Source organism: Tympanuchus pallidicinctus, unplaced genomic scaffold (genome assembly GCF_026119805.1).
Source record: "Tympanuchus pallidicinctus isolate F22 unplaced genomic scaffold, pur_lepc_1.0 scaffold3, whole genome shotgun sequence".
NCBI classification, from domain to species: Eukaryota; Metazoa; Chordata; class Aves; order Galliformes; family Phasianidae; genus Tympanuchus; species Tympanuchus pallidicinctus.
Window position 1 is genome coordinate 89,310,276 of NW_026294747.1, and position 14,223 is coordinate 89,324,498.

Genomic DNA, 14,223 nt, shown 5'->3' on the forward strand with positions numbered 1-14,223 from the left:
AGTTTCAGTAAAGCATCTCCTAGCACAGACTAATTGCATTTTGCCTGTAACGGCTAAAATATGATGCTTTTCAAGGTTCCCTCAGAATTCTGTTTTTCAAAGGATTAATTTAACAGCAAACAGTATATTTTCATGCAAAATATACAAGAAAGTCAAGGTTATTACAAAACGAAAGACTTTTATTTTCTCAAGAGTGAGCAATCTGTTCAACAATCAAGTACTAAGAATTTGTTGAAAGTGCCTTTATGCATGATCTCTAGCCAAGATGGTCAGAATACCACAGAAAGCATAGGCAACAACTTCAAATGTAGCACCCACAAAGGCTCTCCAGCAAAACGCAAATTTAATTGCCATACCAAGAATTAATGAAAGCAAGAACTGAAGAGGAACCCTTTTCAAGTTCACATTACAGATTTCCAACTTGAACATAAATTTAAAGAGAGAAAAGTACGACACTCAATCACTTGTTTTCTGTTCTGAAATAAGAGAGCTTATCCCTTCTCCATAAACACTTTGCAGTATCCCCTTAAAAGGGCCCTAAAATTTTTAGGCCTGAATAATTAGGTGTAAATACAAACCAAGTTATACACTCCTAGAAGAAGGGCTTCTATACATCCACTGCTCTGCAAATCTCTGCTGGCTGAGACAGCAAGGTAGCACCACATCAGTTCAGGCAGAAACTGCAGTGTGAATCGTAGCAATTGCTCCTCACCGCTGCGATAGAACTCAAAGAGCTGATGGCACACTGGCTCCAGAAGCTGCAATTACAACGAGGTTACTGTTAATGAGTAAAAAAATTACAAGAAACCACAACTTTGTGTAGAGGCATAACCACTCAGTAGGGGAAAAGCTGATAGATGTTCCATTGTAGCTACCTGAGAGCAATCAGCCTGCTAACTACCAGGTCACCTTGCACAATTTCAGTCTTCTACACTTTAGATGATACAAGTGGAGTCTTCCACCACAACAGAAATACTGTTACAACTGCTCCATCCCCTCCTTTTTTAGATCATCTGCTCTAGCCTCACCAGCTTAAGTTAGTAGAGGATGCTTACTATCACTGCATCTCATACCATGACCTCAATACATCATCTGCACGGAAAAAACAACAGCCCAAAAGGCCTTGTTGTTCTAGAGCTCCAACAACCAACACACAAAAGTCTAAAGATTTTACTCTGTAACTGAGAAGAGCTACAGGACACTTGTATTCAAAGTGCCACAACAACTTAGTGTACTGTAGATAAACTAAATCCTTCCATTCATCCAGAAGCTTCAATGTATTCATAGGAGTTAAGGCCAAAAATAAAAAATAATAATAAAAAAAAGCTGCTAAAGGTCAATATAGAGTGTTAACTATGTGTCACTACATGGGGGTAAAGACTGTCCACAACAGCAGATGCTTTCAAAGTGAGCAGAACTGGATGCTGAGGCCTCAGTCAATATAAAAATCAAAAAATCCAAAATGCTTTTTGACAGCAAACATGGCTCATAAGAATTTGCAACTATTAGAGGATTTGTTCTTTATGTTCCTTAAAATGCCCCTAAAAAATGGAATTGGGTTAAAAAAAAAAAAAAAAAAGAAGATGTTTAACTAAACATTGTAAATCAAGTGTTTTTAAGCAGTAACAAATAGCAGAAACTACTCCTTTAACAGAATCTAGGTAGTAGTTGCACTTGTACTTGCAAATTTTACAAACTGAAATCTGAGATTCCAGCTTTTTAGAATTCAATTTCTCAACCTCAGCTAGTATATTAAAAATCACTACACAAAATGTGACATTCTCCAACTGCAAATCTCAAAATACTGGACTTAAATGCAACACATCTGAAGGATTAGTTTTATTGCTTTGTTTCTTACCTCGGAGGCTTAATATCTCTCAATGGTTCATTTATATGAGTCACAGAAACAGACTCTAAATTAATTTAAATACCAGGAATGTTAAAGTTAGTAATAGATTGAAATGTGTTCCTACACAAAAATCCCCAGAAGCTTCAACCTGAAAGTGACAGAATGAAAACCAAACAGGCTAGTCTCTAAAATGCATATCTAAGACACTGTAATCATGAGAATTGCCACTGCACTTCAGAAAGGAAGGTACTATCCAGCATCTTCCTGAAAATTCTTAAAGACTGTGATACATGTACAGACATGTACAGGTACAAAGTACAGATATGTACTTTCTTATCAGTAACATGCAGATCATGTTTGCCATTCGTTTTGGCTCAGAAAACTGTGAAAACCTAAGGCAAAAAAGCATACGAAGCTCAACTAGTCTCTTCCCAGAGCTGATTAGCAAAGATCCTTCTAGAAGGCTTTACCAGCACAAGTGCTTTCCATCTTCAGCTTACATATTTCACAAAATTTGCATGCTTCCTTTAATGAAGTATCAGTTCTGAATGATGTGCTTGAACTTTAGAAGGCACAGAAATAGCTCTGACAGGTATCCACGTTCACATCGTTATCTCAGTTGAGACAGCTTTGTATCAGCACGTTTCAATGCGTAATCAGTACAAAAACAGATATTCTTCCTTGAAATGCCACCACATGCTAAAACCTAATATCAAAACACACGAGTTGTTGCTGTTCCAAGATAATGTTTTCACACTAAACCAGTTCTAAAAAGCATGAAAACTTCTAGTGCTGGAACAGAAGAACATTGAAGTAATTTCATCCCTCCTCCTTTGAAGTTGCATCCAGACACGTTGGACATTTCAATTCACAGTTTCTAATACTTACATTTCCTAATGCAAATACCTGAATGGCTGCTATCTGAAAGGACAGCAGTACAGCTTTAGGTACACAATAAACAATCTCAAATTTGTTAAGAAACAAAATCTTTCAGAAAAAAAGCTTGCCAGTGAATTTCTTGAGTGTCTGCTCAGTTGAAAGTCCTTCAAATCTTCACATCCACTGAAGACTCTTCTACTGAATTATATTTTCCATACCAGTGGGCCAGGAACTTCAAAATAACCAATAAAGCCTTTGCTAACAAAGCTACTATGAAAATGCTGTTTCTCAGTATAGCAAACACAGGTAGTTCATTTCTCTCACCAAATGCTACATTTTCAGAAATGCAAACAATGTATATGAAAAGCAAATATACAGTGCAGGTAATACATCTCAGAAACAGAAAGAAGTTGCTTGCTTTTTTAAATTGCTGGTTTAGAAGTATTTCCTCTGTGTGGAAAGCTCCAGGTACCCCATTCCACAGTTTCAGGCAGTAAGAATAAATAGCACAGATAAAAATTTTAGGAGAACTGTCAGCATTGGCAGTTTAATGTCAAGATTCAGTTAACGGGAATCTTCAATACTTAGCTCCTCCCAAAATTCTTTTTCTTTGGCATTTTTTTTAAATCTTTTTTTTCATGGCTTAGAAACCATCCTGCAAAAGTCCGTGACAAAACTAGTGATAGCCATCAGTAGTAATAAAATTACAGAACGTGAAAGTATCAGTTTGGCTATCAACACGGAGACTCATCGCTATAATTTACACATTGATGTGCATTCTGAAGGCCAGGCAAGCTTGACTCAGTATTTGGAATGACTCAGAATGCCTTCCTGAGAAGCACAGAAAAGTGAAATGACATTTCTTCTCCGCTGTACAACCTGTATTTCTGTACCAGCATCCTCTCTAAAAATGTATGAACGCTGGAAGCATTTTACCCTCTGCCCACCATTGGCATTATCTCAACTTTGGAGAGGCTCCCTATGCTGCACCTTTTCCAGAAGAGGCATGAGGACTCCATGTAGTTTCAAAAATAATAATACACAAAGGTTTGCTGGGTGGTAGAGAGTGTGACCAGGACACAACTAACACCAGTTTGGGATGTTCTGTTCTCACCTAGACATTTCAAGAGAAGCACAGTCATAGTGCATGAGCCATTCTTTACGTGGGCACAGTGCAAACCTGCCCCATGCCACCTCAGAAATTCTAAGGAAGTGACAGATCAGTGCTGAAGTGATGGAAGAAAGGCATAAAGCCCTAAATCCAAAGCACTAATATGAAAGGAATGCAAAACTACCTAACATTTATCTCTTGTCATATAAACAGGCAAGCTTCTGGTAGCTACGGATTCACATTCAAGTTATGGTGAATCACAAAAATAATTCAGTCAAACATCTTTTCAATTCCTTAACATATTTCTCATTTCCATACACAGATCCTGATTATGATCTACAAGATCAGTTCACAATCAGCAAATAAGAAACAAATCTACAGATAGTTTCCATAGTACTATATTCTTGCTAAGAACACATTCCAATAAAATTAAAAGGAAAACACTGTGATGAAAACTCTTCATGTAGTTCACGTAATTAGAACAGAATTAACTATTACACAGCATGCAAGGTTTTACTCTATTCTGCTGGTGTTACATCAGACATTACCAGAGATACACCACACTCACTTCACTTTGTGGCTCCTGAATTACTCTGTAAAGAGATGAAATCAGAGCACTCTTGTCTTTCAGGTTTGTAGCATAGCTGGATATGGATGCCTCTGGCAGCGTCTGAAAAATATATAGAGTATATTTATTGTAGTTACTAGAAAAAATAAGGTTTAATCATTAAAGTGTAGCAGCTATTTCAACAACCATTTTCCTTAGAAGTTATTATTTATCAGAGTTTACAGTGAACTAAAACTTGTTTCATAAAGAAATCCTTGCTATAGAAATCATCATTTTTCACAGCAGCAACGTTGCCAGAAGACACCCAGCGCTATCATTTAGCAGAGAGCTTCTTTAAGAGATCAATGACATTCAATGGGAAATCATTAAAAAAAAAAAAGGGGTGTTTCAGAAGTGCAGTGCCACTGAAAATACATCATGTTCTGAAACCAGAAAAAAATGGCAATGCACTTCCCACTCTTTGCTGGTGTCAGTGACAACACATGCCCACTGTGAAATTTAAATACTGTGAAAGCTCGCTGCTTGCAGACCTGCACTTTACTGTCAAGACTGACAGTACACAGACTGTAAATATTATTACAGGACACATTATTACCTGAAAGAACATAAACTCAGGTTGACAAGAACAGCTATCCTTTAATATAAATGGGTTTCCTTACAGTTCTTAAGAGGTTAAAAAGCTAATCTCTTTGACAATCCTTCGGAAGCTGCACATCTAAACTTATTATTCATAGCTCCTACAGTACTACATTTCTGCAGCCCTACAAAGGAAATCATATCCCATTATAAAGACAGGAAAACAGATATCTAGCTGGACCAGGACAAAAATCTGTACTCACATAAGTCCCAGCCCATACTCAGAACAGCAAGATCACACCACACTGTCAATATCGGGAGGAGAAACAAAAAATACAACAAAAAGCCAGTACCAAAGTTTGAAAAGAAATCCAGCAGAACTTATGCCAGCTAGCAGTTTCTGGGGTTTAGCCTGTGTGTGCATCCAATTTTCAATTTCTGTTGTAAAAATTTTCCAGTTATTCAGCAGCAAGATTACTGAACACCATGCTGAGGACTCCCAAGACATTTCAACAATAGCAAGAGCCATCCAAGGAGTTGCTCAAGACAAAGTCTAACACAAAGAAATTAGGCTGATCTAGAATCCACTTGGGTCCAAAATGGAGGTATGCTGCATTTTCTTCTAGTCACAACATTCTTAAAAGTCTTTAATTTCAGCATCTTACTGATACACATACAGTGTGTGAATCTTCCAGTCAGGGTGTTTCAAGAGCACAGTTTGACCATGATTACAAGATATGGTTTAGTAAACTAGGGTTATAATCCTAAACTTTTCTTTCTAGTGATTAAGCTTGCAAAAGTATTGTGCTTTGTTACAAAGCATACATAACAGAGACATGTTCCACTTTTTGGTTGTTAGCAGACCAGAGAGTGCAACTTAATAAAAGGGAGCTGTATGATTCATCCCTCTCTGAAGGTAGGGACCATTAGCTGTGCCACAAAATTCCTATCAACAGAAACAGAATAGAAAACACTGAATCAGAATATTGTAAGAAAGATGCTACTTCCACTTGCTCCTTACTTCTTTCAAGTTATATAAACAACATTTACACACCGATAAAGTGCTGGGCAAGCTTAGCAAACTTGTTGTGAATTAACAGAAAATCTTGGCTTCATAACATAAGATACAGACAAGCTAGTTTTAAGGAAGCCAATATTTCTATCTGCTGTTGCGTTTGCCAGATAAAGGCCTGAAGACATAGAAAACTGACAATTCTTTACTTCAAAGTTGTCTTTACTGCTGGTAGAGTGAACACTCTGGAAATAAAATAAATAAATAAATAAATGTGGCTTCACTTGTTAAACCCAAACATTTTTTCCTGGGGTAAAGACAGACAGAGATAATGCATGATATCCACTTCCTGCTTTCAGATCTTTCCTTCCATAGCATTTGCCCCTCTCAAAGTCAGAACTGACCTCACATACTGATAGCACAATGACTGAGAAATGCCATCTGCAAGGAACACATCTGGACATCTGACTGTAAATAAGTGCTCTGAAAAAATAAGCAATCAGAACTACAGCACATGATGGAAGTTCAGCAAGTTCAACAGGTAAAGTGATCAGCAGCTATTACAGCATCTATCACACAGCACTGAATTTCTAATAATAAAACTTAAAGAAGCTACACCTGCAAGAATGAGCATGAATAACTCACTCATGTAGCCCATAAAAAGGTAAATGAAAGGAAAAAATCGAAAGCCTGAGATTTGGGGTACAACATTACAGCCTGCAGTACATTTTTTGCCATAGGCCACTGAAGATTATTTCCTGGATCAGGAAGCAGGCAATCCCAAAGAAGACAATGAAAAAAAGACATCTATCAAGTTGATAGTTGTACACATCAGATTACCTTAAAATCCAAGGTTGCTAATCATCTTCATTTTCTACAAAAGTCACACACTCTTGCATACGACTCCAGCAGCAATTCAGATACCACAGGTTAAGTGTCTGATGGTGTGTTATTATTACCTTGAACTCCGATAACCACTCCTCCACAAGCCCAGTATCCACAGCTAACATCTTCCAACATCCGTTCCAAAACCTTCCGCCTGAAAGAACGTGCAAACAGTCTGTAAGAACTGTGCAATCACTGCATTAAATACATGATTAGATTAAGTTCCTGCGAATATTTAAGGAATCTCATCATGCTTTTACTCATTAACATTTCACATGCTGACACACTTTGAACTTTTATTCCACTTTGCTTTTGCGAGCTGCTGGAAGCATTAAGCATGAGTCGTCAGATACAGCAGTTTAATAAATCCCAAATACGTACTGCGTGGGAAGCTCAGCAAGTCAAAGATTTGCAGAAGGGGCATTTTGGAAACAGAAAATATTACCTTCTCAATTTCTATTTATTTTTCAGCTTACAGAAAGAGAGAAAACTATAGGAATTCACTGAATAGGAATTACTGTCCAAGCTTTTTCTAAACAACTGTTTTCTTAACTTGGAGAAGGACACTGAAAGTATGATGAAAACCTTTCAATCCACCTCTATCACTACAGCTGAAAGACAAGACAACGAGCCTGCAGCCTCAGCATGAAGCTCAAGGTAGAATTCCTTGCCTAATTCCTCAGTCAGAGCACAGGCAGCGGTACTCAGATGAATACAAAAGATGCAAAGTGGCTTTTGAAACTCATCTCTTATTTTCCCTTAATTTATTTAAAAAACATCTTACAACAAATGCTCTTTGGAACAGTTTATTCTGAAGCTAAGGGCAGCATTCCATTAAGATAAAAAACTACTAAAAGCATGCTGTGGAGGGTGCCCTAGGCATACTTCATTATTCTACATTAACTTACCAAACTGAGATCATGTATATCAAACAATGACAAATACTCATCTCAGGAGAAAATTAACAGTTACTTGAAGAAACATTCAGACATGAGTGAGATACCTTATCAGACTGTTCCAGTTTAAAATTAAGTTCTGATATCTGAGTATGGGAGTATATGAGAAGTTACAAACAAGGAAAGAGGGGAAGAATTGTCTCATAACATAAATAAATTTCAAGAATTGAAGAATTAAGAAAAGAACCAAGAATGATAATGGTGAGAGCTGTAAGGCCGTAAGGCCTCCAGTAAAAAGGAGGAAAAAGTTGCTTAAAAGAGGTTTCACTTAAAAAGAAAAGTACTGGAATCTTTTAAGGTTTGTAAGAGAATAACTATCCAACATGTACTGCAAAAGCAGTACAACTGGACAGGCTATCTAGAAACTTCTTGCATCACATTCATACAAAACAACAGCATAGCACAGATAATGCCAAAGGAAAGGGAGAAGGCAAGGAGGGGAACAGACGACCAGCTTAGTCACTAGTTGAAGTCATGAGTTCTTAACAATCTAAAATTCAATAAAGAGGCACAATGAAAATGAGATCCATTTTAAATGACCGTGAGGCCCAGCTATGATCTTTATGAACCCTCATCAGAAAGACCCAGTGCATACCACAAAACCCACTAAGAAGACAGTTCCTTCCTTCTCTCATTCAGAGAAGAAACTCTTCTGGAAGAAAGCATAAGAAAGGTTTGTTTCTGGTTTTGAAACTAGTCAGGTTTGGGTTTTGCTTTCTCTTTTAAGTGACGACTGAAAAACAGTTCACTGTAGTTAGAATACTGACACAGCTAGCACAACCGAAAAACAAGAACTCACAGCATTACTGGGAAAGAATTTAGCCTAGGAAATCAACAGTCTGGTCAGGGAAAGAAACCTAAGCTGTTACTGAAAACAGCTAGTGCAGGTAGCTGCTCCAGAAAGACAAGAGAGGAAACTCACCTAGCTAAATATCAGCTCTTTCTGACCAGCTCTGATGATCTCTGAAGGTGCCATGAAGATATGGATTAGTAGCCTCTGAATCAAATCAGGTTTCTATGCCCAACCCTGATGCAAAAGTGTAGTTTTCATGATAACACCACTGTGTGCTAACGAACACAAAGGCTAGACCGACTGCAATGCCTGAACCAACAGCCTCATCGTTTCCTACAGTCACATCTGCCAGCCCTACTTTTATTCCTGTGAGGGCAGACAAAGGCTTCTGCAACGCCTTATGTTTCAGCAGGGCTGAATAGTAACCATTCTTTACTGAGCCTCATCTATAGCATAAATGCTTGCACTAATATTGACTTCTGCATCCAGGATTCCTGGATACTCCAGTTCATGGCTGACACCAAGTTTATGGTTTATTAAACATGCAGTATATAATTTTTTCTTTTTTACCCATTTATGTTGACCTATCAAATGTTATTTTCAGATCGAACACTTCCAGAGAACACAAAATTTATTTGACCAGTGAAAATAATAAGAGCATCTTTGCCTGGCACTATCCATTGGGCTAAAAATGACACTTCAAGACTTAATGACATTGTATTTGAAGGTAAGTCTTTTTGTTGGTGTGTCAGGCACAAGCATAGGCTATAGAAAACTGAACTAAAAGAAAAAGGAAGCATTTTTGCTGATTGTGTCGCAGAAAATGCAGACTGTACTTATTTTATCTTGATGCATTAATAAAAAAGTTACACTCTTCTAAACAAATGTTTTAAACTTAAGCACACATGCATCTACAGCAATACACTTACAAGTGTCACAGATAAAACCTAATTGTCTACTTGTTTTCCTTGAAGACAAATATTATGATTACTTATTAGGCTGATGTCCCCAGAAGGAAGAAGCACCAATTTCATACAGCAAGTATGAAACTGGTGCAAGTATTTAAACAAGCAGACAACCTGCTGTTTTGCTGAGGATTGCCAAGTTTTGCACTAGCTGGATAGACCATGCTGGTCTTCAGCAATGGACAGATTTGGCAAACATGTACTGAGATTGCTCTAAAAGGACTGACAAATTTAACAGTGCAAGTTTTTCTTAGCACTAGACACATATTTTCTTAGTTTGTGCCACACACAAAGCAAAGCAACTTTAGAAGACTTATTCATTGCAAGTCTTACCACATTACTTCCCACTTGTCACGTGATGAAAACAAGCATAAGTACAGCAGCCCAGACAACATACAGCAGATTTAACTGTTTATGTTAGACCTGCGAGTTGAAAGCATTTTGGAGTACCTTCCACAAGACTTTCACCTGGATTAGCAGCAAGAAATAGGATTCATACTAAATAATAAGTAACAAACAAGCTTGGCTAGTAGAACACTTTTTTCAAACAAGCATACGTAAAACCATATAGACCTTACTAATCTCTAACATTAGAACCCTGTGCCACTTGAACACTAATATCAACAAGAAAAGATTCTAACTCTAATTCTAACATTGAAAGTCTGCAATCCATTTTGACATAGTTTGGTATGTTCCCAAGCAATAAGCTGAGTAAGAGCAACAAATTGATCTTATTCTGTTCTAATACTGTAAGAAAACTCTCCTTTGATAGGGGATGGCAATTTTTGCTTTGTTTCAGGATAAATAGTGAATCTAGAATAAGATATAAAATAAGCTTACCTGAGAAAAGCCAAGTCTTGTTTGGAAAGGTCTCTATAAATGTCTATGAAGACCCTTTGGTGTCAGGAACTTACTGCTTCAGTAACAGGCAGGGAGAAGTTGCTATGCACCAAGTTGGTGGAGGGCAAGCCAAGATCAATGAAAATATATTCTCTGGCAAATCTACAGACAGATTCATCTACTCAAATGACTTCAATTTTCTGTATCAGTCACGCAAAAGTTTTTCTTCACGTTTTAATATCAAATGATGGCCTTAAATGAAATCAGACAACAGACACGCAGGCTGTTCTCAACAAATAAAGAAGAAAATCTCACAATAGATGGCTTTCCTATTTTTTTAAAGCTGCCCAGCCTTTGGAGAATTTATCCACAGGATGTGTGTGCGTGTGTGAATGAACTCTGGATAAAGTACAAGGAGGCTGGACTTGGATGAAGAATGAACACTTGAGTTCAGAAGTGACCTTCTGGAATCACAGTGTGAGGCATATGATAGTGGAAAAAAACAAAACCAGGATCCAAAAACTGATCATGTCCCATCCTTTGGGAACTGCTGGAAGAGGAGGAAAAGCATCGACTGTGCCCTTACCTAATCTGAAAAGCATCTGTTTGGAAGTTTGTACACTTGCTAAGAAACAGGGTTTTTTTCAGTATTCAGTTAAACAGAACTACAGGAAATACATTGCAAAACATAATGATTTTTTTTAATCAACTACCAGCCAAATTTGTGAACTCAACTCGGAAAAGTAACAAAACAAAATTCTGAGCATTCTTTTACAATGCACCAGTCCCATAAGAAACCAAGTCCCTGGTACACGTTAATTTCTTTTTTATGTAGTTCATTTTCAGAAGTAGGGAACAGCCCACTAGTACTCAACATTTTTGGGTGGGGAGAAATTTTTGGTCAGCTCTGTATATTACGTCAAGTTCACTTAAGGATTACAGTCTATACTTGGAGCTCACGTTACTAAGCCCTTTTCTCTCCCAGCTCATTACATAGACAAAGACAAAACCTTGGTAGGCCTCAGAAGAGGACACAGCACTCAAGAAAGTGTATCTTTAACTAAATCAGCAATGAAGCAAACTTATTTTCCGCTGGTGTTAACGCGTGACTAATGCATACTCTAGCAATACAGTGATCTATTCATTAATTATGAAATTTCAGACACTGTCAAACTATCACCTTAAAACAGATTCTCACAGTTGCAGTAGTGAATAGCAAATTACTCAAAGTCTGTCAAGAAAAGAAATCAACGCTGCTCTGGGCTTTGAAAACCACTTTGGAACGTTCTAAAAACCACAAAGGCCAGGACTGACTTCTCGACATTTTTCAAACTTGCACAAAGAGGAAGAAACACAAAAACCCATTGTACTGTGCCTGAAACAGTCACATGCTCAATGCATACAACGCTCATAGACTCAGCATCAAATATTCTCTTGTAATTGCTGCCTTCGTTGTGAAAGCAGGCATTGTCAACAAGAGAGCTAAAGGTGCTCCAAGTGTCACTGACACAGGCTCAAACTCCTAAAACGACAAGAGACAGCCATTTAGCTGCTTCTAATATGATAACTAACAAGTGCTAAGGCTCAAAACAGAAGGAGTTACCAAAAACAACGCCAAGGAAGCATGCACTCATTCCCAGGCCAGAGTACATTAAGTTTACATAAACGCACAGAAAAAGCCCGGATGCATCCAGGGAAGAAGAAACCATCAGCAGCCACTACATGTAGGAACACATCCTCTAGTTCAGAAAGTCCACGTCAGAAGCTAATCCCCAAGAAGCTGACTACTCATCTAGCTTTCCCTATCACCACATGCCTGGCCTTCCTGTCTAGGAGCCTATTAACAGCGTTAGACAAACCAGCTTCAGAAATTCTAGTTTGACTCAGTATGGTCAATACCTCAGTTATCTTCACCTCTGCAGCACCAAACCCATGCCAGCACTCAGCTTGTTTCCAGTGTGTTTGGTTTTTGTTGTTTCCCGTAAAGGTTACAGAACCTGAAGAGCTGAAAATGCAATGAATGTGAATTTCATTAACTGTTCTCCAGTCTTGTGCCTTTTTTCTCCTCTGGCACCCAGTCCATCAGCACAAGAAGCCTTACTTGAAGCTAATATTTTATTATAGATCAGAGAACAACAGCTTTGAAATGTCAGTGCTATTGTCCCGTGACAGACTTAAATAAGATTACCTGATCTTGTGCTCATATGCTTCTTAAATGGCGCGCTGTTGAAATATGTGAATGTTTGGCACTCACAGATAATGAAAAAAATAATTATACTGAAGCAAGAAAGCATACAGTAGACTGCACAGAAATGACAGAAAGCTGCCTCAGATGCATTTGTTTCTTATGTTAAGGATACAGCACCACAGAATGCTGACACTATGCTGCCCAAAAACCTACACACAAGTACTGGGTGTATAAACTACAACTCACCCTTCTACAACCCTCAAATTCTGTAAACACAGCTGGAAGCAACAATTGAGGTCACAATGCCATTTCTCAGGCTGGCCACAGGTGACCCAAACCAGTTCTGGAGAAAGCTCTCTATAGTCTTGAGCAGTGGTTGGGTCCCTTAAGCATGTGCTGTAACAGATTTTTATTCTGATCTTTGACTCCTGGCAATTACATTCGCTTTGATTTCTGATTAGAGAGCAACAATTATAAACCACCTTTGTACACAACCAACTTTGTACTTGCCCTCTACCAGGCAGAAGATAACTCTTCAAACACAACCAGATGACTCATTCCAGCTAAATAAATCATGATACACAAGAAAGATTTAATATTGATACAGTCCCTTGAATTTATACAAGCCACAGTAAGTCACATTTAAACTGTTAAAGCTGCACAAAAGCAACCCTCATAGTACAGTACCAAACTGGAGTAAAATTAACTTCTAGCATGATCACTTTTTTTTTTAGTCCTACTTTACCATTTCTTCATTGCCGCCTTTGCAAAAAAGCACGCCTTAAACAAAACCATTGTACTCATGACCACAGCATCAGCCAAACCAGCCACAGTAATCCAGTTTACCCTAATTACATGCCATTCTCCAGCTTGTAGATGCCCTACTCTCTTACACTTGAGGATATACTGCAAATGAAAGTTTTCCAGTGAACTGTAATAAAGCAATACCTCCATGCATTATAGGAAAACAAAGCAAGAGCTATCACTTTCAAAACAGTTGTTCTGAGCAACCTAAATATACTTACTTCCTCTTTCGTCCTGTTCCACGCACACACTGTTCTTCCAATCTCTTAAAAAAAGCAAATATAAACAACCCAGCCTCAGACAAAATAAGAAAACTGGTTGAAAAATCTTGTCTTAAACTACGTCTGTACTTATTGTGGCTTAATAGAGTTATCAGTTTCACATACGTAAAGAAAACTCAAAGTAATAACGACATGAATCACAAGGAAAGAGAGTTTAAACTAAGGCAATGTTAAAGGGAGTACAATCAAAAGCTCAACCAAACATCTGAACTAACAGAATTATGTGAAAGGGAACAGTGTGCTAATACCACTGAAGTCACCTAATCCATACTGGTTTTCCAGGTTTTGCTCTAGTCAGAAAATTTCACAATATTAAAATAAAGGTATTGTCTTTACTCTCTGAAAGAACTGAAAAGCTTTAGAAAAAGTTACATGCTTTTCTTACGTGTCAGCATTGCTGTATCTTATGTCAAGAAGCACAGTACACAACCCAGGGCTCTCACCACCTCTGTAAGGGAACACAGTGCTGCAGAAGTTGTCCACTTCCAAGAATTCTGCACACAACTCAAAACAAAG

General features: G+C 37.9%; 1 protein-coding gene across 8 annotated transcripts in view; it reads right to left on the reverse strand.

Moving 5' to 3' along the window:
• HYCC1 (hyccin PI4KA lipid kinase complex subunit 1) overlaps nucleotides 1-14,223 on the reverse strand; it is a 48,738-nt gene that overhangs the window by 14,324 nt on the left and 20,191 nt on the right. For 3 of the 8 annotated variants that reach the window (XM_052693731.1, XM_052693737.1, XM_052693736.1), the window contains exons 1-4: nucleotides 8,432-8,747; nucleotides 6,955-7,034; nucleotides 4,408-4,509; nucleotides 579-758 (exon numbers count right to left, since the gene is read on the reverse strand). In XM_052693731.1, the coding sequence (XP_052549691.1) occupies nucleotides 579-758; nucleotides 4,408-4,509; nucleotides 6,955-7,034; nucleotides 8,432-8,471 (402 nt within the window). In that variant the 5' untranslated portion in view covers nucleotides 8,472-8,747. Of the gene's footprint in view, nucleotides 1-578; nucleotides 759-4,407; nucleotides 4,510-6,954; nucleotides 7,035-8,431; nucleotides 8,748-10,434; nucleotides 12,526-14,223 lie in introns of those variants that run through there. The other 5 variants (XM_052693734.1, XM_052693733.1, XM_052693738.1 and 2 more) reach the window with 3 other exon arrangements.